Raw genomic sequence first — 23716 nt, forward strand, 5'->3', positions numbered from 1 at the left:
TGGCTAAATGCACAGCTAATGTTTTTCAGCCAATGATGAATCTCTTGAAAGCTTTATGTGAGTATTTTCAATTTCATAAGGTTCCTTTTACAGTATCGATATTGTAATGTAATTCAAATATAATCAGTTAAGTAGACTTAAGCATCTATTTGATTGTTAAAGCGTAATATTAGACGAAAGACTAACACAAGCTAGCACAGAAACATCATTGAAAATACTGGGGTAAAATGAATTTCCATATTTTAAAGACATTGCGCGGAAAAATATAATTTATCAGTGCTTCTTGTTTGGGCTGATAGCCACTTTATATTGTATCTCAGGCAGGCATCACTGTTTTTTTTTGAAGAAATCAGATCTTTAACGCTGCATGCGATAATGTATGGGATGACAATTAACCAGAAGCCTTGGGGCTGGCTGACTGAAATTAAAAGTCTGTGTGTATATACCCCATTGTCTGTGGATGTCATTATTGGCAAAAAAGGGCTAAATTAAATTAAACTGAACTTTACAATAGGCATGGGACGATAACGGTGTTCAAGGTATACCGCGGTTTAGAAAAGTCAAGGTTTTAAAAACGTTAACATTTTCTGCTATACTGTTCCTAAGGTATGAGTAAGATTTTTTATTTACATTTTTTAGTTTTTTAGGACAGTTGTATCTCCAACAGAAAAGAAATTCATTTAACTATTTAGCCTGAGATGTTTACTGCTCCAAATGAATTTAAATGTTTCCCAAATTAAAATATATTGTGTTCAAGGGCAAAACAGTTTTGTTTTCACCCAAACATTTCAAAAGAATATATTTTAGAGCTGTAATCACAATACCATTATGCCATGAAACAGTGATATTTATATCCAAGGTTATCATACCGTCAGAATCTTATACTGGCCCATGTCTACTTGAGAACAGATTTTCCACATCCCATTGTGAATTTTTTGCAACACCAGAGGTTATTTTTTAAGAAGGGGCTACTGAGAACTGTAATGTAAGCACTGCAGCCTCAGTTGGATTAGAAATGGAACATCAATATGGCTGCTCAAACACTTCTAGTGGCTTCATCAAAAGTGATAATATTAAGATATCAGCTATTCATTTTTGGCTAGTATGTTTTCCATTTATGACTTGAACAATTTTATATAATAATATTCAGTCATTAAATTTCTAAGATTATTTTACTTATTAAATAGACACTAGATCTCATTTTAAATATTAATATATAATCTATCATATTGTGCTACAGTATATTATGCACTAATAAATAATAATTTGTCTATGAAGATACTGTTATCTTAATGTTAAAAGTTAATGTTAACAGAGCTTGCCATACCCAATGCACTGAAAGGAACTCAATGTTTGCTCAAAAAGTGAAAAATTCCTAGGGTTTGTGTTAAATGTTGGAATGTGTGAACGTACTCTCCTCTTTTATGTGGGTATAATGTAAATGACGATTCATACGCACATTGCATGTGTATAAAATATATTTTCTTTTGTCCAAATAAATCGAAACACAAATAAATTGAATGTCAAAAGCAAGACAAATAGCAAAAGGTGACACATCCAGAGTGAAGCATAAACACATTCATTCATATATACAATATTTTATTTAGACGCTGTTTATGTTTGGCCTGTGACTGATAATTTGTTTTGTTGAAAATAAATAAATGAGTCTGTTACACATCACAAAAAGTAGGTCGCCTGGACTCCATGCAGCATAAAACATAAAATCATATATGTAAGCCCTGGCATTGACTAAAGTCTGAAAACTGAAGTCAAAGCAAGAAATCTGGCAGAATTACAGAGTGAAGTTCCATTAGATCAGCTCTGTATCAACAATAACTGATCACGCTGTCATCGTGCCCATAAAAGCCTTCTTGAAATAAGCTAAATATACTTTCAATTACAGAAATATACTTGTACTTTTATAAAAGCAGTAATATTTAATACTTTATATATATATTTTTTTAAAAGACAAAGTGTTTTATTTGTACAAAAACGCACATAGATTCCCTTATGAAATTTCAACAGACCTTAAACCGCCAATAAGGCAGCTCTGCCCATTCACACAATCACACACAAATCTATCATCACTTTCCACTTGCTTCCTCGTCGCTGTCGTCCACTTCCTGGATTATGAGATCGGCTCCAGAATCTTCCGCTAGATCATCATCATCCATGACCCATGTAATTTGCCTGTTTTCACTCATGTCCTCGTCCACACCCAACAACAGGCCTTCCTTGTCCTCATTTCCATCTGTTTCATCTGTGATTAAATCATTGTAGCCGCTCTCCTGAATGCAAACGTCACAGAGCCTGTATTTGCGGGTCCCTTCACTGACCACACGTCCACTGACTTCAGTTACATGCCGCTTACACTTCCTGCAGACCAGCTTACGGGCCTGATGAATCTGTCAGTGTGATAAATGGAGAAGGTGTATTTTAGATCTCATGTCAATCTAAATTATTCATTTGATGGACAGAAACATTAGCCAAATACTAATGTACTACATTGTACTGTAAAAAATGCTGGGGGTCCACTAGGCATAGGATGATAACCGGTTTCAAGGTTAACCGCAGTTTAAAAAAAGTCAAGGTTTTAAACACCAAAGTTTTCTATTATACCAATCCTAAGGTATATGAAAGATTTTTTTCGTTTTTTATTTTTACACAACTATTTTATTTTTTTAGTAAAAGTATTTAGTTTTTAGTAACAGTATCTCCAGCAGAAAAGGAACCTCTACATTAAAAGCTACTGTTCCAAAAAGTTTATTAAAATAACATATATTGTGTTCAATGGGGTAAAAAAAGTCTTTGTCAAAATCTTACTAGGTTTCACACAAGTCTTTCATGTTGTCCCAACACAAATCGATTACATTAACTTTGTTATTTTACAAATTTAGGCGGATTGAATATAAAACAATTAAGTTGTCCCCAAAAACTCAAGAATTGTGATTTTTCAGCTCATTTTAAGTAAGTAAGTTTGTAGAAGCAGCAAAACCCTTTTTGTTGAAGTATATAGAAAGTCATTTTAAAATTTAATATTTAAAATGAAATACTACTGTTTTTAAGCTAATTTATTTAATAAATACTAATACTTTCTTGGGCGAGACACTGGCGCAGTAGGTAGTGCTGTTGCCTCACAGCAAGAAGGTCGCTGGGTCGCTGGTTCGAACCTCGGCTCAGTTGGCATTTCTGTGTGGAGTTTGCATGTTCTCCCTGCCTTCGTGTGGGTTTCTTCCGGGTGCTCCGGTTTCCCCCACATACCAAAGACATGCGGTACAGGTGAATTGGGTAGGCTGTGGGTAGTGTGTAAGTGTGTGTGTGAATGTGTGTGGATGTTTCCCAGGCTGGAAGGGCATCCGCTGCGTAAAAACTTGCTGGATAAGTTGGCGGTTCATTCTGCTGTGGCGACCCTGGATTAATAAAGGGACTAAGCCGACAAGAAAATGAATGAATAATACTTTCTCATTAGATACAGGTATCTTATTTTTACACTGTAAAGCCAATAAGTTAGAATAACTCAAACCATTTGAAACCGATTGCAACAAACCATTTAAGCTAACCCTAATGAGTACTGTGAATGTAATCCATTTGAGTAAATGAAGCATTTTGAGCATAGCAAAACCTAAAAATGTCCTGAAGTTTGTTCCCTTAAAATTTTAGGTTGAGTCAACATTTTTGGTAATGTTAGTTTGCGTAATTCCTGCTTCAGTGAGTAAAATGTATGGGTTCATCATTTGAATTACATCTAATTTATTCATAAAATTAATTTGCGTTTTAAGTGATTTGTGGGATAGGCTATTTACTGTATTCTGACCTGATTAGGTATTTCGGCTTATTTTAGGACATACTATACAAATAATGCATCTAATCTTACGCTACTTTTAGGCAATATCTAGAAACCAACACCTATTATATGAGAACACATTGTTTTCTCCATGTCTTGTGAACGTTTACGGTGTCTATCTGTGCTCTAAATCTGCTGGTGTTAGACTAATTGGTGCGATTATGCATTCACAATGGTATGAGGTGGTCAAATGGATGTCTATTATTTTAATTATTAACATAATTTTTTAAAAAACAGATCAGACATCAGAACAGATCAGACCAGACACTGCAAGTATCTGAAAAATAAGTACATTTAAATAACATTTAGTCATTTAGCAGAATTTATAATATAGTCAGGGCAACGCGGTGGCGCAGTAGGTAGTGCTGTCGCCTTACAGCAAGAAAGTTGCTGGTTCAAGCCTCGGCTGGCTCAGTTGGCAATACTGTGTGGAGTTTGCATGTTCTCCCTGTGTTCGTGTGGGTTTCCTCTGGGTGCTCCGGTTTCCCCCACAGTCCAAAGACATGTGGTACAGGTGAATTGGATAATTAGGCTAAATTGTCCGTAGTGTATGAGAAAGAATGAGTGTGTATGGATGTTTCCCAGAGATGGGTTGCGGCTGGAAGGGCATCCGCTGCGTAAAACATGTGCTAGATAAGTTGGCGGTTCCTTCCACTGTGGCGACCACGTATTGATAAAGGGACTAAGTCGAAAAGAAAATAAATGAATGAATCATATAATCAGCTTGCCATATAAGCATATTTCTACAAGATGTGAATTATTGACCAGCAGTGCAGGATGTCATGTGGAGGTGTGAACGGAACAAACAAGAGTGTGAAGCTGCATGTGTTTCTCACCGTCTCAAAGTGGCTGCGCAGGTGCTCCAGGCGGGTGAAGCGTTTGCTGCAGGCCTGACAGGGATACGGACGCTCACCAGTGTGACAGCGGAGGTGACGCTTCAGATCTGCCTTTCTCTTTACTGTATGAGTGCAGAACGGGCATTTGTAGCGCATAGAGGGAGTGGCATCTGAGACGGAGAGAGACGAAAAATGACTGTAAGCTCCTTTTCATGCATCACTACATCAGAGAATTATTCTGAAAGCTTGATAATATAATAGAGATACAGAGAACGAAAGAGAGCCAAGAAATGTGATACAGGTCAAAGAGATATTTCTTGCATGCAGCTTCTTTATAATCTGTTAATTAAAACCTTCAGTGGCTTCTGTTGCCAAATATGATTTGGATTTGTGCAATATGAACATACTTTGTGGGAAGCAGAGATAGTCTTGCTGGAGTTCAAGAAATACAAAAATCTGTATATACTACAGTTCAAAAAACTTAGGTTGGTTGGAAAGATACATGTATTTTTGTCATAGATGAAACATCACTGCAATTTTAAATGACCATTTGATTACACACTACCGGTCAAAAGTTTGGGGTCAGCATGATTTTTAAATGTTTTCAAATAAGCTTCTCCTGCTCACCATGCTGCATTTATTTAATCAGAAATACAGTACAGATTGTACAATTGTGAAATGTTATTGCACTATAAAATAACTGTTCAAAAGTAGTTTATTATATAATTTAATCATTTATTCCAGTGATTTTAAAGATGAATTTTCAGCTTCATTACTCCATTTTTTACATGTAATAAATGCCACCTTGATGATCAATCATTTTCTTAAAAAAAAGATGAAAAAAGAACTGACCACAAACTTTTGACAGTAGTGTATATATAAACAAGACACTTCTACATAGCTTAAAGTGACATTTAAAAGCTTAACTAGATTAATTAGTGTAACTAGGCAGGCTAGGGTAATTAGGCAAGTTATTGTATAACGATGGTTTGTTCTGTAGACTATCGAAAAAAATATAGCCCAAAAGGGCTAATGACCTTGAAATGGTGTTTAAAAAACTAAAAACTGCTAAATAAAACAAATAAGACTTTCTCCAGAAGAAATAATATTATCAGACATACTGTGAAAATTTCCTTGCTCTGTTAAACATCGTTTAGGAAATATTTAAAAAAGAAAAAAATCAAAGAGGGGCTAATAATTCTGACTTCAACAGTATATATATATATATATATATATATATATATATATATATATATATATATATATATATATATATATATATATATATATATATATATATATACAAACACACACACACACACACACTTGTACAGCTAACTTTATGGGATTTGAACTTCCCATGTACATAATGATTTTTCTATACAGACTGTATACTCTGTCACTCAACCCCACCCCTGTACCTAAACCCAAGCCTCACAGGAAACATTCTGCATATTCAAATATATTCAAAATACTTCATTGTGTTTGGGTTATGAGCTTTTATTCTCATGGGGACCAAACAATTTTCCCACAAGGTCGAAAATGAGATGTGGTAATGCTATACATGCTAGTACAGTTGGTCCCCACAAAGTAAGGAATACAAGGTACACACACAAACTCACTTCACACTCACCTTTGTTAAACATCCCGACCACCCCAACAATGGAAGGCAGGTTGGCGTAGAGCTCGTCTGCTTTCTGCGAGCAGTGTGACACCACCCCCTGCAGGTCAATGAGGGAAGTATCTTCTGCCACCAGGCGACTGGAGGCCGTCCTCTTCCTGCTCCCCCTCCTCCTGCGTTCTGGGAGCACCGAGCTGTACTGCTCCTCCAGGCTGGACTGTGCAGGAGAGTTGTGCTGAAGTCCTGACGGCTGCGGGCTCGTCCCTCCAAAGTCCTCCTGCGGCTGATCATCCTCCTGCTCCTCATCCCACAGTCTGCTTTGAGAACTCATGCTGACATCACACATGTTGGACGGCTCGATAGTGCTCTCACGTCTGTCCTGAAGAGAGCTGTTCTCAGACAAACACAGATACCGATTCTCATCGTCCTCTTTCGTGCTGATCTCGAGGAACGACTTGATGAAGGCTTTGCAGTAGGAAATGACGTCGTTCATCTGCAGGTAGCTTGCAGCTGACATCACCTCGATTACGTTGGAGCTGTTGAGCTCCAGCTGACCGGAGTAAATGAAGTCCAGGATGATGGTGAAGATATCAGGGCTGAAGACGTCAAAAGAGGCACTTACAGAGTCAACAGTGTCTTTGGCTCCCTGAGTCAGGAGCATCCGGAAATATCCGCTGCTGCCATATAGGACGTTCCGGTGAGCGTGGAAAATCTGGCCCTCCACCAAAACACTGCAGTCGCAGAACAGCTCCTGCTTTCTCTGCTGGTCCAGCTGCTTGAGCAGACAGCTCTGGTGGATGGCTGACATGTCTGCACTGGTCCATTTGTTAACAGGCCTGAAAAACAGAAGGGGTGGGGGAGGTTCAAAATCTGTACACACACTGTATGATTGTGAATGTTAAGCTCAATACAGGCCCATAGCCAGGGTGGTTCGGGTGGTTCCAAAGACTCCCCCACACTGACAAATTCTAGAATTTGACCCCTATATGAGCTCATTTATCACCATTTTGACTGCTATGCCATCATAAATTGTGAATTGTGAAAATTATAGGTACACTGCAAGAGAAGGCTTCTCTTACTTAGATTTTTTTGTTGTTGTTTCTAGTCCAAATATCTACAAATTCTTAAATCAAGAAGAATTTCCTAGAAAAACAAAACATATTGTATTGATTTAAGAAATAATATGCCAACATTAAGTGAGTTCTTACTTAAAACAAGCAAAATAATCTGCCAATGGGGTAAGCAAAATAATCTTACGTCAAAAAGAAAAACAAGATTATTTTTATTGGCAGAGAATTTTGCTTGTTTTAAGGTAAAACTCACTTAATTTTGGCATTATATTTATTAAATCGAACAATATGTTTTGCTTGCCTAGAAAATGCTTCTTGATATAAGATTTATTAAAGATAATTGGACTAGAAAGAAGACAAAAATCTAAGTAGAAAAGCAAAATGTAATTTTGTTTTTGAAAATTTAATTTTTAAAGACAAATTTAATTTCTAATTATTCAAGTGGCCAAACTCTGACTGAGGAAAGTTGAATGAGCTGGTCAGGTTTTTATTTGCTTATAGGTACAGTTTTTATTTTACCAGATTCCTATTTTATGATAATAAATTTGTATTTAAAAATAAGCATTTTAAAATATTTATTTATTTGTTTTTTTATTTAAAATGCTAATCTCAAAAGAATATTTATCAAACTGAATTAATTTACAGTTTAAAGCCAAATTTGTAAATATATACTTTGTAGTAAAATAGTACGGTAAGTACTTTGACACAATTGTAGGAAACATTTTTGATGCATCAAAAAAGTGTGGTTATTATCACTATCTGAGCATCCAAGTGGATCCAGCATTGATTAGTGCTTAAAATGTCACTACAATGCACAATTGAATAGAAAAATGAGGCGAATAACTGCAAAAAAGGTCCACTTTTTCAGAAAGCCACCCCTTTTAATAGGCTATCTACTGGCCTGTAATACTTTGTGTGGAACAAACCCCCTGCCTGCACACAGTAATTAGAAATGGCCATATTGTCTATTTGTGTACTTGAAATGGATGCTGCACTATTTGTTGACAGAACAACATTGTTTTTAAAAGGTACATTTTAGCCTGCTCTGCCTAAGCTGTGTCTAAAAGTACTCAAAATGACAGCCAATCGTATCAAAGAAGGCAGGCTTTACCAACCAGCTTTAATGACAACAAAATTAAAATCTAAAAAGAAGTGTAGGAAGAACATTTCTAGTCATGCAAACAAGATTCATTGAGAGACCATGAACATGCACCACACACTCCACACACAAATGCCAACTGACCCAGCTGAGGCTCAAACCATCAACCTTCTTGCTGTGAGGCGACAGTGCTAACCACTGTGCCACTGTGCACCCCCCCCCCCCCCAAGTAGTAAATTGTGTTAAATTTTGCAGCTGAACAGCTTAAACTGAAGATATTGACTGAATCATATGTGTAGTTTATAACTGAAAGGGATGAGAGATGTTTTAGCCATTTGTGTTTTCATCATATGAACTTTTCAATATGTCTTAAATAGATATCTTAAAATAGAAGTTTTTAGTTTAAACAGATTACAGAACTTCTTTTTCAGTTTAAGGTTCTTACTATTAATACATTCAAATTCAATAAAGACAGCTAAATGTGCTTTGGGTGATCCACAGTGCTCAGCATAAATAAGTACACCCCCACACAAATCATTCATTCATTCATTCATTCATTCATTCATTTTCTTGTTGGCTTAGTCCCTTTACTAATCTGGGGTCGCCACAGTGGAATGAACCGCCAACTTATCCAGTGTGCCTTTACGCATCCACACCTTAACATCCACAAACACTCACTCACACACACTCATACACTACGGACAATTTAGTCTACCCAATTCACCTGTACCACATGTCTTTGGACTGTGGGGGAAACCAGAGCACCCGAACGAAACCCACGTGAACGCAGGGAGAACATGCAAACTCCACACAAAAACGCCAACTGAGCCGAGGATTGAACCAGCGACCACTGCGCCACTGCTCCCCCCCCCCCCACAAATCTTTTTTTTAAATTAATATTTTTAATAATACAATAATAATACATTATTATATTTGTGCATTTAGACCTGGAGCTTATCAAACAAAATAAGTTGCGATAACGGTCCAAATACACCAAAATTTATGCTATAGAAAAATATTAAATAAAAGTTTAAAAAGAGGAAAACCAAAAGAAGCAAAAAAATTTTTAAAGTTTAGTTGAAAATTTGTAGTTTGAAATTATTTTTGCAATAATTTGCTTGAATTGTATTATCTTTCAATTTCTAAATATGTTTGATGACTCAAATATTATTTTAATAAATATATCTGTTTAATAAATCTGTTTTGTTTAAAATGCACTAAAACACATATATAAAAAATATTTATTTTCGAAATGCAGTGTATAAGTTATGCTGAGCACTGTATAAGCACATTTAAAAACATAAGCACAAAAATATATAAATTCAATAAAAATTAAGGAACGTCTTAATTTTAGTAGTTTTGGCTTATTTTAAAGTTTGTTTCGTCTGATTTTAAGTAATCTTGAGGCCCTCTGTTGGGCTCCGGTCCCTGGTTAAGAGCCACTGGTGTGACGTAATGACAGCTACTTGACTTCATGAGGAGGCGGTAAAGCTCCGCCCACTGTTCCCTGACTGGATGACACATCTGTCAATCACATTCATTCGCTGTGGAAGAGGCAACACCCGACTTTGCGCATCGGGTAACGAGGGAGAGAAGCAGGGAGAGAGAGAAAAAGAGAACCGTGTGCAGGAACAAGGAGAGAAGAGAAGCACGGGTTACGCTCAAAACACGAAGAGAATAATAAAAAAGGGACGTTCATACTGTGGAAATAAATCTCTCCATCGCTCGTCTCCCTTCGCAGCACGCGCACACAAATACAAAACTGGGTTACAGTGCAAGACATATATAAATAAATTAATAACCAACCCAATTAACATAAACCCATATAAAAACGTGGCACCACAGAAAACGCTTAAAGTCATATGATATTTAACCCACTGCGCCCTTTTTGTGTGCACAACGCCCGTCGGAAAAAGTAATATCCTACCTGAGGTACCGCGCACACACTCCCGTGCTTCACTAAAATGAGATTTAAACACTAAACACACATTTCATTTCTTTCAATGCGACTCGGAGCTGTCAGATAAGGGGAAAGCGGCAGCGGGGTGGTTTCTGCCAAGAGCACTGCCGTCCGCGCAGAGCCGCCCACCGAACCGAGCTCAGCTGGAATCGTTCCAGACTAGATTTTAAACGCAAAACACCCGTCTTCGCAAGCACCCCCATCACTCTTTTCATATTCCTGATCACCTGAGCTCGGACGACCCGCGGGTTGGCGCTGAGCCTCGCTGTTGGTCCCCATCGCCCACCCTCTTTACCCGGGCACCGTTTCCCCCGGTCCCCCAAACATAATACTCACAGATGCCCCGCGTCACCCGCGCTCCGGTACGGTCGACATGTCCCACTTTCACACACCATCTCCATTTCTCTGCCGACTTTGGATGTATTTTTCCAGCTTTTGTTATCAGGGCGAACGGCTTTCACTTCCTGCTTTGCCCGAAAGACCGAAACCCGTTTGTGCTAGAAAAACGTTTTGCTGACGTGGGTGTCCGGAGCGCCCGGGACCGGAGAACAGCTTAAAGCACACGCGCCCCCGTACAGCAACCCCTGCACATTTACACGACCAGCTTCTGCCCTTCAAAATGAAGAAATGGCTCGTTTTATGGTATTTTTCTGCACTGTGTTGACCCGCCTGTCTTACAGTGCAGGGGTTTAACAATCTTTTAAACGCCTCAGACCCCCGAATATAATAACGCCGTGAGGACCACCATCCTAAAATGTAAAAGCTGGATAATTTTTTTATATGATGACCCTTTTTATATTGGTAAAAATTTAATTATAGTAAAAAATATTCTAAAAATGTGTAAAATAATCTCATTTAGGCCTACAGTTTTATTTATTTACTTATTTTAATAATCTATGTTATTTTCCTTAAATCTTATTGGCTTTTATTTGTCATATTGCAATAATGTAACCATATTTTTGTATGATTTTATATTAATTTGTCCATTTTTAATCGATTTTATTAGCCTAATGTTTATCCAAATCTTAAGTCTCAAACTGGATTCGGGGCTGCAGCTCTGCAGTTTAACTGCACCCCTAATCAAACACAGCTGATCCAACTAATCAAGGAGTTCAAGACTACTAGACTATTAAGCAGGTGTGAGTTGGGAGGTGGTTAGAGCTAAAATCTGCAGAGCTGTGGCCCTCCAGGAATTGAGTTTGAGACCAATGATCTAAAAAAAATAAAAGTTAGTTATTAAATTTTATTCTCTATTGCAGTAGTTCAATTTATTCACTTGCTTTGCATTTCTAATGCTTTTTCTCCAAAAATTTCTACCGAGTTTAATAACACATTAACGCAATTGGTTCTAATATTTAGGCTATATATAAATGAATATAAACGTAAACCATATAAAACAGATTCATAAGCAAGGCTACAAAAATGTGAAAATTTTGGCCCCCCCATCAACAGCAACAAAAAAAAAAAAACTGAATTTCTTTCTAAAGAAACGCAATAGTCTTTATTATTTCACACTGATGCGGAAGTGTCAGTGTGCTTTAATAAAAGTGAGATGACATAATGACATTCAAGAAAAAAAGACGTTGAATCAGAGGGAATGATTTGTTTAGCCTCAAGTTTTTTAATCATTGTTATTTGTCGTTTTAATCTAATGGGGATTTATTTGTAATTGTGCACTTAATTTAACTATATTTTTCTATGATTTTGTATTAATTTGATTATTTAATCAAATTTGTTTTTTTTTATATCAGCCTAATGTTTATCTAAAAAAAATGTTGGATTATTTAATTGATTTGTATTTTCTATTTCAGAAGTTCAATCTATTTATTTCTTTTGCATTTCTAATGCTTTTCTACATACATTTCTAGCAAGTCTAAAGAACATTCATGCATTTGGTTCTGATATTTATATATAAATGAATATAAACATAAACCATAAAATACAGATTCATAAGGAAGGCTACAAAAATGTGAAAACGTTGGCCCCCCCATCAACAACAATTGACAATTGACATCAACAACAAAAGAATTTGTTTCTAAACAAATGCAATAGTTTTTATTTTTTCACACTGATAAGGAAGTATAAAAAAACTCTACATTAGAAATACGCCATACAGTGTGCTTTAATAAAAGTGAGATGGCAATGACAGTGCACATTCAAGAAGAAAAAGACAGTGAATCAGATGGAATGATTTGTTTAGCTTCAAGTTTTCAGATAGATGATTTTACATACAATGAAAAAAAATGAAAGACTTCATTGTCCCACTTTGGCTTCATTTTTTTTGTCATAGGTGCAATTCCCTTTTTCCCATTAGAAATGGTCTACATTTATCCAGCTTCAAGGTAGTGTTCCATTACTGAATCCTGTGGGATTCTGGGATTGCCAGCGCCACAGATCCTCACCTGTGTGATGAGATGAAACAGTCGGATTAATCGAAAGCTGCAGCACTTCACAGCCCATTACTCTCTCATCTGTTCATGCACATGGAAGATGACACGCTGAAGGTGAACAGGGTAAAATAAGCCAAACTTTCCCAATTGATTCATTAGCCTTTTATAGGGCATTCATTGAAATGCTCATAGATTATTACAAGACTTTTGTAAAAAATATTGTCATCAGTATCAAAGAAGTCTGATAAAGGGATGAGAATGGCAAAAAAAATTTGTATTACTAAGTTTTCTCAAATGTTATGTTTAAATACACCCCATTTCATTTAATGTATTAAAGTGCATATATTTGTAGCAAGAGTGTAATTTGCACTTGACATAAATCCCTATATGGCAGGGGTGGCCAACCCTGTTCCTAGAGAGCCACCTTCCTGCAGATTTCAGTTGCAACCCATATCAAACACACCTGAACCAATTAATTAGGACCTGAAAACCACGTGATAATTACAGGCAGGTGTGTTTGATATGGGTTGCAACTGAAATCTGAAGGAAGGTGGCTCTCCAGGAACAGGGCTGGCCACCCCTGCTATACGGCATGCATAGAACAGCACAGATTCTCTTTCATGCTTTTAAAAACATGAATAAAGGCTTTAAACACTTAACATCACGAATAACAATTACTGAAACACGTCCCATACTGCAAAAGTCAATTTACATGATTTCACTGCAATCTGGCTTTGAGGAGGTATGAATGTAGAGAAATCTAGAGAGGCACGTGATGCAATTTAACTGCTTTATCCCGATTATCACTTTTTTATAATCAAGACAGCCAAAATACAAACCTAACTTCGATGAATTGCACAGCCTTGGTTATTATTATAATGGTGGACTCAAAAACCTGACTCTTTGAAAAGTTGCTACTTATGTCTGCCATGTACAGTTGAGAAGGACATGAAAATTTCTTTGTTTTGGCGCATTCCACATTCAAATGTAATTACAGCTGTCGTTAACAGCATAAATAGGCTCAGCCAATCACACTCTTCTTATGTGTTTTGTGGAAGGGAGGACCTGAGAAGAGAACGGGATTTAACCCTTTCTGCATGTCTAGGTTACTAAGGATTGACAGAGCTTTATTTAATTTTGAAGGTGATTAAATTATTGGCGTGGACATTTCGGTAATTACTGGATATTTATAGGGACAAATCCCTTCCATCCATGCCAAATCTACACCCTTGATATGCATCACAAATTTGTGAACAATAATTGAAGTTCTCACAATTTTTGTTCAATTCTAATGTATTTTGACACATCAGAGTCTACTTTTTGTTAAATATTAGGTTTTTAAAGGGGATTTTGGGAATCTCTTTTCATGTAATTTTGGGTGTTTCACTTTTAATTTGTCAACTTTAACTGCGATTTGGCACTTTCACTTTCATTCACGAACATTTCATGCACGCCCTCTGTGACAAATAAGATATTGAATGCAACTATGAACTGCTAGAAGAGTGTTGTTTTAATAGAAGTTCATATCACATGCTGAATGGAAGAAAAAAAAAACTGCATTTACGATGCAGGTGTCTGTGGTCTGCACTGACTGGCTAGGTGCAAAGAGTGTCAAACAGTTGTGCGCGTGTAACGGAGGCCAGCTAGTAGGTGCTGTGCAGGTGAACCTCGCTCCTCTGACCTCTAAAGGTGCTCTAGCGACAGACGCTAGAGGCCATGGTCTTTAGCCTCCTTGGTAGAGCGCCCGACTCCCATGCGGAAGGTGGCCGGTTCGATCCCAGCTCGGAGTGGGTTGGGCGGTGTAGGACCGGTGGGGTTACACGTGTGTGTGTGTGTGTGTGGACTATCCTGTCGCAAAACGCTGCAAAATGTTCTACATGACAGTAATAATTGGATTAGGGTGATTACACGTCTGTACTGCACTTTGATAATGCGACTAAAAACAGCATACTCCACACGTCTTAATTCGATTTCTCTTTAGTTTAATTATGACCTTAATCTGATAAAAATTAATAAAAAAATTGCTGGTTACATGGTAGACTCTATATCAGAGTATTGTCTTAATCGCATTAAAATCGAATTATTGGTGTCCACCTAAACGTAGTGAATAATGCCACTAAAATCGGCATACTACATGTTTTAATCCCATTTCTGTTAAGTTTGATTACCTTAATCTGATTAATTAATGAAATTTCACTGTTTACATGGTTGACTTTTAATCAGAGTATTGTCTTAATCGTATTAAAATCAGAATATTGGTGTCCATCTAAACATAGAATTTTATGACAAATTATTACCTGAAATATGTACTATAATTAAGTATGTAAATCTACTGACATAAACTGTCATGCGACAAATTAAACACTTAAATGTGTATTTTGGATGTTTTCTTTTCTATTAGACCGAATATTGACATCATAAAGAAAGTGGTTTGGCCCTGAGCGTCTTGATTTGACTTGACACCTACACATCCTCTCCAGGTCGAATTCAGCCTTCCAACCCAGCTCTTTCTCCGCCAGACTAGCATCTGCATAGCAGGAGGCCACATCACCGCTCCGGCGTGGGGCAATCTGATATGCAATCTGAGACCAGAACAAAAATATTACTATTGAAGGAAAGACCAAAACACAGATGCCAGTATAAACGTCATAAAGGTGAACTCAGGCTGTGGACGACACCAGCTTCAGCTCTCACCTTTCGACCTGAAGCTTTTTCCATGGCACTGACCATCTGCAGCACTGAGTACCCTGTGCCCGTGCCCAGGTTATAAACCTACACACACACACACATACCAGCACAGAGAGGTAAGCCTGATGGGGGAAATGATGTGAATAATGAAGCACATTAATGAAGAAGAGAAAACGTCGTACTTTACACCCACAGCTGTCCTTCAGTTTTCTGACTGCAGCAATGTGGCCTTTTGCCAAGTCAACAACATGGATGTAATCTCTCACACCTGCCCAAAAGCGGAAAAAGAATCTGTGTTTTTCCTCATCAAAAATTAATTAAAAAGTTTTATAAGCACTAAAGTAAAATAAACTGGGGAAAATGGAATTATACAAAACATCATGACTCCAAAATGAACTCAGCAAAAATAAAAAATCTTATTTATTTAAAATCAAAATTAATTTTAGGCTTAGAGACATGTTATATATTAAACTTGTTACAAACTATAACAGGTAAATGTAGGCAGATCTAACCAATTATATTAAATGGAAATTAAATTTAACTTATTCTTTAACAGTGTTCATTATAATTTTTATATTTTCAGCTTCACTTTATTATTAAGTAGATTTTTAATAAATTTATGCACTTTTTACTATTTTTAACATTTTATTAACAATACACTTTCTGTCTTAGTGATTTTATATCCTTGTTGTTTTGTATGTTGTTTATGTAATATTAATGTGTAGATTTAATTGTAAGATTTTATTTACACATTCTATAGTATTTATTAACATTTTACAATAACTTCTTTTAGTTTAAGTTAAAATTTTCATCTCATTATTATTCTATTTTAGCTTTATTTTCAAATGTTTATTTGTAGTAAATAAAGGAAAGAAAGAAATAATAGTAAAAACAAACTAGAAAAACTTTTCAATCAAAAGTTTCATACAAAAAACAGCAAAGTGAAAAATCCCCCCTCACCTGTCCCATCAGGTGTGCTGTAGTCATTTCCAAACACATTCAGATGTTTTCGTCTGCCAATAGCAACCTATCACAAACACAAGGAGAAAGTACATCACAACAAGCAGTAATTCAGTTATACAAAAGATTTTGCTGTGCTTTGGGTCAATTCATAAGATAGTCGGAATAAATCGTATGCAAAATACAGCGACAATAGACGTACATAGAAAAAGAGACTGAAAAAAACCTAACATGAAAGAATACAAAGATGTTCATGTTGGTGTAGTTGGAACTCTTGAATGCTGCATGAACAGACACCTATGGGCCAGGGGTGGTACTGAAAGTTGTAGCAATCAGTATGCTTTCAAATGTCCGTCTACACCAGGGGTATCCAAACTCGTTTAACTAGAGTTTAACTTTAACTTTCTTCAACACACCTGCCAGGTGGTTTTCAGTTTGTCTAGTAAGAGCTTGATTAGCCGGTTTAGCTGTGTTTGATTAGGGTTGGAGCTAAACTCTCCCGGACACTGGCTCTCCAGGACCGAGTTTGGACACCACTGGTCTGTCAAAAAACTTCACTTTGGCGTTTACCTGGGCAACGTAAGGCAGAAGGTTGTTTGGGATTCCCTGCGGATCTTCCCCAATCTGACCTGAGATGTGAGCACCAATGGGATTGAAGTACCTGAGCAGCACAGCATTCCAGTCCTGCAGAACATATTAACAGTCAAACACTCTTTACACAAATTGATTAATGTCACGAGACAGAATGCTCAATCATAAGTGTCATATAGGTATGCGTTTATATTTATTGTCATACCAGCATCATTCGCTATTACATGGCAGATACTTGTTGAACATTTTAACAACATATTATCCTAATATAACTAAACATTCTATCAAAATAAACTTCCACAAAAATCTAATTATTAATAACTAAATATAAATGTAGGTAAAAGTTCTACAATTAAATTTAGGTGCAAATGACCCCAAAAGGTCACTCACTCATAAGTAGAGCCAGGCAGAATTTAGTTGGCTATTTCTGCTCTGAATTTTGAAAAAAAAAAAAAAAAATAATAATAAATAAAATCCAAGGATTTTTATTTTTTTTTGCAAAAAGATTTTAAGAGTACAGAAGCTGGAAACCTAACAAATGACTTTTAAAAACAAAGAAAGTCTTTTGTTCAAGTTTTACAATGGAAATCCAAGTAGAACCACAATGCAACAATGGGTTAAAAAAATAATCATCTACATTTGAAAAAAAAAAACATAACCACAAATGATCTAAACAACTGTATAATTTTCAATAATATAATTTAAATAAATACTGAACAAGTTTACATTTAGACCCTTTTACATTAGTAAATAAACAAAAACATTGACATTTCCTTGCGGACAGATTCTGTCTGGGCCTACTCAAGTCAAATCAAGTTGAGCTTTATTGTCATGTATGGGCATGCAGGCCCATAGTTAAACATAAATAAACAATCATAAATATGAACATGACACTGACCATAAGAACCATCTTAACCTAATAATATATACTACACATACTATAACTGTACAAATAGCCTAAGGCCCCGTTTACACTAATATGTTTTAGTTTTAAAAAGCATATGTAGTGCTAGGGTTACACCTTCCGTCCACACTACCCCAGATTTTTTCAAGCCCAGAAAACAGAATTTTTGAAAATGCTTAAGAAGCCATTTTCATTTTAAAACGCTGATGCTCCGTGTCAGTGTGAATGGGGGGAAAATGGAGAATAATAAGGAACTGCCCATTTTCATCTTGATTTTAGCAATTTAACAGACACCAAAAATGCTAACCATCGTGTAGCTACATATTCATATGACCACTTCACTGTATGCATATTTATAACAAAACGAAGCCTGTAAAATTTCTACCTCCAGTCATTTTTATTGAAAATACGAAACATACTCTTTTGCTGAATATCATTTTTAATAATCAATAATGGCCATTCAAAAAGTATAATGTAAAATAAGTTTATACAATACAAAAAATAAATGCAAGCAATCAGTCGGTGAATGTGGTTACATTAATATTTTAACTTATTAACCAAAACACGTTACCTGAGATCAAGTAATAGTTTCAAAAGACCAAAAAGTCATTAGATAAAGACAAGATGAAATAAATATCAAGTTTAACAGCTATAGTGACATGATCCAGCAGTTTATCCTTAATGAAATCTCCGACATGCACTGCTCTCACCTGTGGAGTTGTGCTCAAAGCACATGCTGACTGCATGGGGCTCAGACATCCACATATGCTGCAGCGCATGCCAGAGTGTGTGTGGTCACGTGATGTGTGTTTTCAGCGGTGTAGTGTGGACCGAGATCTTTTCAGAAACGCTAGATGAAACGCCACTGTGGATGTGGATCGCTTTCATTCTAAAACGCCATTTTAAAACTAAAACATATTAGTGTAAATGGGGCCTGAGACAGACTATACAATAATAAATACACTTTTACATAAGACATGACAATATCATGCACGATACTGTGCAACAGAGGTATTTAAGTTAGAAAAAAATAGCATTGCAACATGATTTGTGGTACATTCACAAGTAAAGATAGTTTTGCTTATTGAGTCCTTGGGAGGTGGAGTTAAAGTAAGTAAAAGTAAAGCAAGTAAAAGTAAGTAAGTAAAAAGTCTGGTGCTTATGAAAAGAGACTGTTTGTCTCAATACATAATGGATAGGTGTTCGTCTACCTTCTCCGCTGTGCACTGGTCTCTGATCATCTCCTCTATGAAGTATTTGGTCTTGCCGTAGGGGTTTGTGCAGCCGCCTACTGGATGCTGCTCATCAATGGGGAGTTTTTGAGGGTCTCCGTAGACTGTGGCGGAGCTGCTGAACACCAGATTACGCACCCCATGAGACTGCATCACCTGATCCACACATACACAGACAGGGCCACAGCCAGTAAGGCATTCCTTTAAAGCCAAAAGCACTAACATGCATACACAGATTGTAAACTGGACTGTATCTGCATTTCAACAATCAGATTCATTTGGACACTCCATTCGTAAAAACACAAAAATCCATGCAAAGAGTCAGATTTCTCACCTCCAGCAGATTGATGGTTCCTGTGAGATTGACTCTGTAGTACCGCAGAGGCTGTTCTACTGATTCACCCACAGCTTTCAGACCTGCAAAGTGCATCACTGCATAGAAAGAGTGCTGGACAGAGAGAGAGACGAGAGAAAACGATCAATATATATGACCACTAGAGTGTGCTGTAAACATTATTTGAAAGGTTGGTTTAGAAATGACTAAATTGATCTGAAGGAAGTTAAAAAATTAAAAACAAGTTACAAACATACACCAGCAGAGATAATGAGGCAGAATGAAAAAATATATAATAGGATGAAATACAAAAACATTATATACTTTATATTACGTAAAGCAAAAATAGAATAAGACATATAGTGACTAAACAAAAGTAGATTATAGTATATGAAAATATATAAGAATATGTAGAATAATTAAAATATGTAACACATTTTATATAATTAAAGGTATTTGTTTATATAATTACATACCCATGTTAAGGGTAAATGATAAAACATAATAATAAAATAATAAAAACTAAATCATAGGGCATGTTGCTGCTGAATAATTAAAAAGATATATATATATATATATATATATATATATATATATATATATATATATATATATATATATATATAATAGATACTTAAAATCTATTAAAACATTAAGAATAATTGTTTTTAAATTCAATTGATTCATCGGTCACACTTTACAATAAGGTTCATTAGATAATGTTAATTAATCCATTTACTAACATGAACAAACAATGAACAATACATTTACAACTGTATTTGTTCATGTTAGTTAACGTTAGTTAATGAAAATACAGTAGTTCATTGTTAGTTCATGTTAACTCACAGTACATTAACTATTGTTATCAAGCATGGAGTTGGATGTTAATAATGTATTAGTAAATGTTTAATTATGATTAACAAATGCTGTACATGTGTTGTTCATGATTAGTTCATGTTAGTAATTGCATTAACTAATGAACCTTATTGTAAAGTGTTACCAATTCATCTTTATATGTATAGTTCAGTTCATTGTGGTTTAATATTCACTGCTGAGAGTCCAAACACTGAGGAGTAATCCATCGATACGCAGCTCTACAAGTCCCAAACCATAATAATATGCATTTCTTTTAAATACTTAAAATAAAAACTTTATAAAAACACTTTAAAAAAAAAAAGCCAAGGGTGGCACGGTGGCTCAGTGGTTAGCACTGTCACCTAAAGGCATGAAGGTTGCTGGTTTGAGCCCTGGCTAGGTCAGTTGGCATTTCTGTGTGGAGTTTGCATGTTCTCCCCGTGTTGGGGTGGGTTTTCTCCAGCTGCTCCGGTTTCCTTCACAGTCCAAAGAGATGTGGTACAGGTGAAATGAATAAGCTGAATTGGCTGTAGTGTATGTGCGTGAATGCCAGTGTATGGGTGTTTCCCAGTGCTAGGTTGTGGCTGTAAGGGCATCAGCTGTGTAAAACATATTCTGTATAAGTTGGTGGTTCATTCCGCTGTGGTAACCCCTGATTAATAAAGGCACTAATCCGAAGGAAAAAAAATTCATTTTTAAGCCAGACACATTGTGGCTGAATATTCATAATAATAATAATAATACTAATAATACTAATAATACCACTAATTATAATAACAATACTACTACTACTACTACTTATAACAATACTAACCCTAATTTATAACAAATTATAGAACAAATGAAATATTTATATATGTGATATTTACATTATATAATAATAATAATTAATAATAATAATTAATAATAATAATAATTAATAATAATAATAATAATAATAATAATAATTATTATTATAAAATATTTTTGTTTTAAATACTTAAAATACAAAAATATTACAAAACTATAAAATATATTACAATTTTACCATTTTGAATATTTTTTCCAGTCCAGGTTTATCCAGGAGGTCGAGCTCATGGAACTCAATCTGAGTATCCATAAACTTCTCTATCCTCCGCAAGCTCTCAGGTACATCCCCCTCTCCTCAACAAAACACACAGAACACACACACTTCATTATCTGCTAGGACAACAAATCTGTTACTAAATTAAGCAGCAGTTTTATTACAGATTATTAATATTTTTATATATTTAACTTTTAAAAGTAAAACATTTTAATTCATTTTATATTAGAAAATAAAATGTATATTATGTTGAATATCCCATATTATAAAAATATTTTTATTTTACTTTAAGTTTTACTCAGACTGTCGATTACCACACAAGGCCTGACTGTGTTTGCAGGATATTTCTGAAGCTCTTTATATAAAGTATTGTGATTTCTCTGAAGTCTGCTCACCTCTGACAGCATTACTGAAGTTATCAATGACCACAGGATGAAAACCAGCCTCTATGAGCTCCACAACACAGTGGCTGCCGATGTATCCTCCTCCTCCAGTCACCAAGATCTTTTGACGCATGTTGAGAGCCTTCAGCACAAACACACAAAGGTGAATTACTGTAGTTACCGGATCATTGTTAACAAGTATGTGGGTGTGTCATTTTCTTACTCAACCTGTACTACTATGTGTGCACTACGTGGCTTTACCGTCACCTGCAGTATCCTGGATCAATGGAGCTCTTTCATTCATACAGTGAGACATGCCAAACAAAAACACTCTTAGCTTTAGGATTTTGGCCTTCATGGCTTTACATTAAGTGTTTTTTTTTTAGTGTTATGTAAAGAAAACATCCAAAATGCACTTTTATGTGTTACTTTGGTTGCACTTTATCAGTTTGTGTCTGTAGATTTCAGTTGCAATGCATATTTTAAAGGCTGTTTTCTCAATGTGAACCGTAAATCTAAACTTCTGCAGCTCTTACATACTTCACAGTTTAAATCACGTCTATATGTTCTGAAGGTTTTTGTGGGATTTGTTCATAGATATTTTGCCTAACTATATACTGTTTCCTATATACTACAACTATTTCCCCTACAAATATTGTGAATATTGTCTTATTTTCTGGCTGTTCACAGTATTTTCTATATTTTGTAAAGAAGAAAAGAGATCTCAATGCCCCCTGCATAAAACATTTGACACTGTCAAAGAAATAAAGAAAAATGGACAGAAATTTGATATAATATATAAAGTATAATGCTAAAGTTAACCATAGTTTAACTTTTTACCCTATTCACCTTTAGTTATTTTGTCTTAATGATCGTCACACCACAGTGTTAATCACACACAAACTACATCCTTAAAAACCTCCAAATTACGATACAATTTGATCAAATCAATTGGACTACGAGTGTATGCATACACTGATTTCAGTAACTTTAAAAGTCACCTGACTGAACAAAGCAGTTGTGAGCTGTCAGAACAGACAGTGTGTGTGTGTGTCAGGTTGTGAAGTTCACACTCACCGTGTTGATTAAAGCGGATCAGGAGAGTTTCGGGGACCCGCGACTGACAGGAGGTTCACTGACAAACAGACGAACAGTTTACTACTCGGTTTATTCATTCGCGCTTCCTGGTTTCATTGACACGTAGAAGAGTGTGAAGCCAAGAAAAGCCTGTATGATTCACTTCCAAATTAAAAGTCTTTAAGTGTTGGTAAATTCCATCTATCCATACATCTCTTTTTTTCTTTCTTTAATTAATTGATATATCACAAGAGTTCAATTCATGTATGAGGGTTGTGTTCATTAAACTAAAACTGAAAAAATGCCCTCAAATGAATCTAAGATTCTAATGTTTTATGCTGTTTAATGTATAAAACATGCTTTTAGGAGGCAGCATGGTGGAGCAGTTGGCGGCATGATCACCTCACAGCAAGAAGGTCGCTGGTTTGAGCCTCAGCTCGGTCAGTTGGCATTTCTGTGTGGAGTTTGCATGTTCTCCTCGTGTTCGCATGGGTTTCCTCTGAGTGCTTCGGTTTCCCCCACAGTCCAAAGACATGCGCCATAGTCAGGTGAATTGGGTAAGCTAAATTGTCCATAGTGTATGTGTGTGAATAGAAGTGTATGTGTGTTTCCCAGTGATGGGATGCAGCTGGAAGGATTTGCTGGATTGGCGATTCATTTCGCTGTGGCGAACCCAGATTAATGAAAGTCCAAACATGGTGCTGGAGGGCCACTGTCCTTCAGAGTGTACTTGCCTTCACACACCTGCTTGGCAGCTAACAAGACTTGCAGTAAGATAAAGTTTTGTTTCAAAATGCTAAATACCCCTA

At 36.0% G+C, this 23716-nt stretch overlaps 2 protein-coding genes across 10 annotated transcripts; both read right to left on the reverse strand.

The window, feature by feature from the left end:
* Nucleotides 1-1460: 1460 nt before the first annotated feature.
* zbtb8a (zinc finger and BTB domain containing 8A) lies at nucleotides 1461-11469 on the reverse strand. Of its 3 annotated transcripts, none has more exons than XM_087289483.1 (4): nucleotides 10398-11469; nucleotides 6314-7137; nucleotides 4681-4850; nucleotides 1461-2405 (listed from the first exon to the last, which is right to left on the reverse strand). In XM_087289483.1, exons 2-4 carry the CDS (start codon nucleotides 7107-7109, stop codon nucleotides 2085-2087), a joined length of 1287 nt encoding a protein of 428 aa, XP_087145609.1. In that variant the 5' UTR covers nucleotides 7110-7137; nucleotides 10398-11469; the 3' UTR covers nucleotides 1461-2084. The 3 variants fall into 3 exon arrangements, 2 of the variants coding, with proteins under 2 accessions (XP_087145609.1, NP_001035340.2); NM_001040250.2 differs by having other exon boundaries at nucleotides 1583-2405; nucleotides 10767-11141; XR_015512722.1 differs by lacking the exon at nucleotides 1461-2405 and adding an exon at nucleotides 2663-3189 and having other exon boundaries at nucleotides 4270-4850; nucleotides 10767-11469.
* A 989-nt stretch (nucleotides 11470-12458) lies between these two features.
* On the reverse strand, nucleotides 12459-22994 carry gale (UDP-galactose-4-epimerase). 7 transcript variants are annotated; one of them, XR_015512731.1, is made up of 11 exons: nucleotides 22908-22994; nucleotides 21843-21972; nucleotides 21412-21524; nucleotides 19530-19643; nucleotides 19175-19351; nucleotides 17039-17152; nucleotides 16469-16535; nucleotides 15691-15776; nucleotides 15515-15592; nucleotides 14208-15402; nucleotides 12459-13226 (listed from the first exon to the last, which is right to left on the reverse strand). XR_015512731.1 is itself a non-coding variant. In XM_087289486.1 (11 exons), exons 2-11 carry the CDS (start codon nucleotides 21961-21963, stop codon nucleotides 12768-12770), a joined length of 1053 nt encoding a protein of 350 aa, XP_087145612.1. In that variant the 5' UTR covers nucleotides 21964-21972; nucleotides 22908-22994; the 3' UTR covers nucleotides 12459-12767.
* Between the last annotated feature and the right edge of the window lie 722 nt (nucleotides 22995-23716).

The sequence above is a fragment of the Danio rerio genome, chromosome 17 (assembly GCF_052040795.2).
Source record: "Danio rerio strain M-AB ecotype USA chromosome 17, GRCz13ab, whole genome shotgun sequence".
NCBI classification, from domain to species: Eukaryota; Metazoa; Chordata; class Actinopteri; order Cypriniformes; family Danionidae; genus Danio; species Danio rerio.

What these genes read in the sequence shown, in the direction of transcription:
- zbtb8a (NM_001040250.2), bottom strand. Translation starts at nt 10,831, where the DNA reads ATGGAGATGGTGTGTGAAAGTGGGACATGTCGACCGTACCGGAGCGCG. An exon ending in GCGGGTGACGCGGGGCATCT is followed by an intron (nt 7,138 to 10,766) that starts GTGAGTATTATG and finishes TCTGTTTTTCAG; the next exon opens with GCCTGTTAACAAATGGACCA. An exon ending in TGCGCAGCCACTTTGAGACG is followed by an intron (nt 2,406 to 4,680) that starts GTGAGAAACACA and finishes TCACACTGACAG; the next exon opens with ATTCATCAGGCCCGTAAGCT.
- gale (XM_087289486.1), bottom strand. Translation starts at nt 21,963, where the DNA reads ATGCGTCAAAAGATCTTGGTGACTGGAGGAGGAGGATACATCGGCAGC. An exon ending in CTTCAGTAATGCTGTCAGAG is followed by an intron (nt 21,528 to 21,842) that starts GTGAGCAGACTT and finishes TGTTTTGTTGAG; the next exon opens with GAGAGGGGGATGTACCTGAG. An exon ending in ATTCGACCTGGAGAGGATGT is followed by an intron (nt 12,833 to 15,287) that starts GTAGGTGTCAAG and finishes CTCATCACACAG; the next exon opens with GTGAGGATCTGTGGCGCTGG.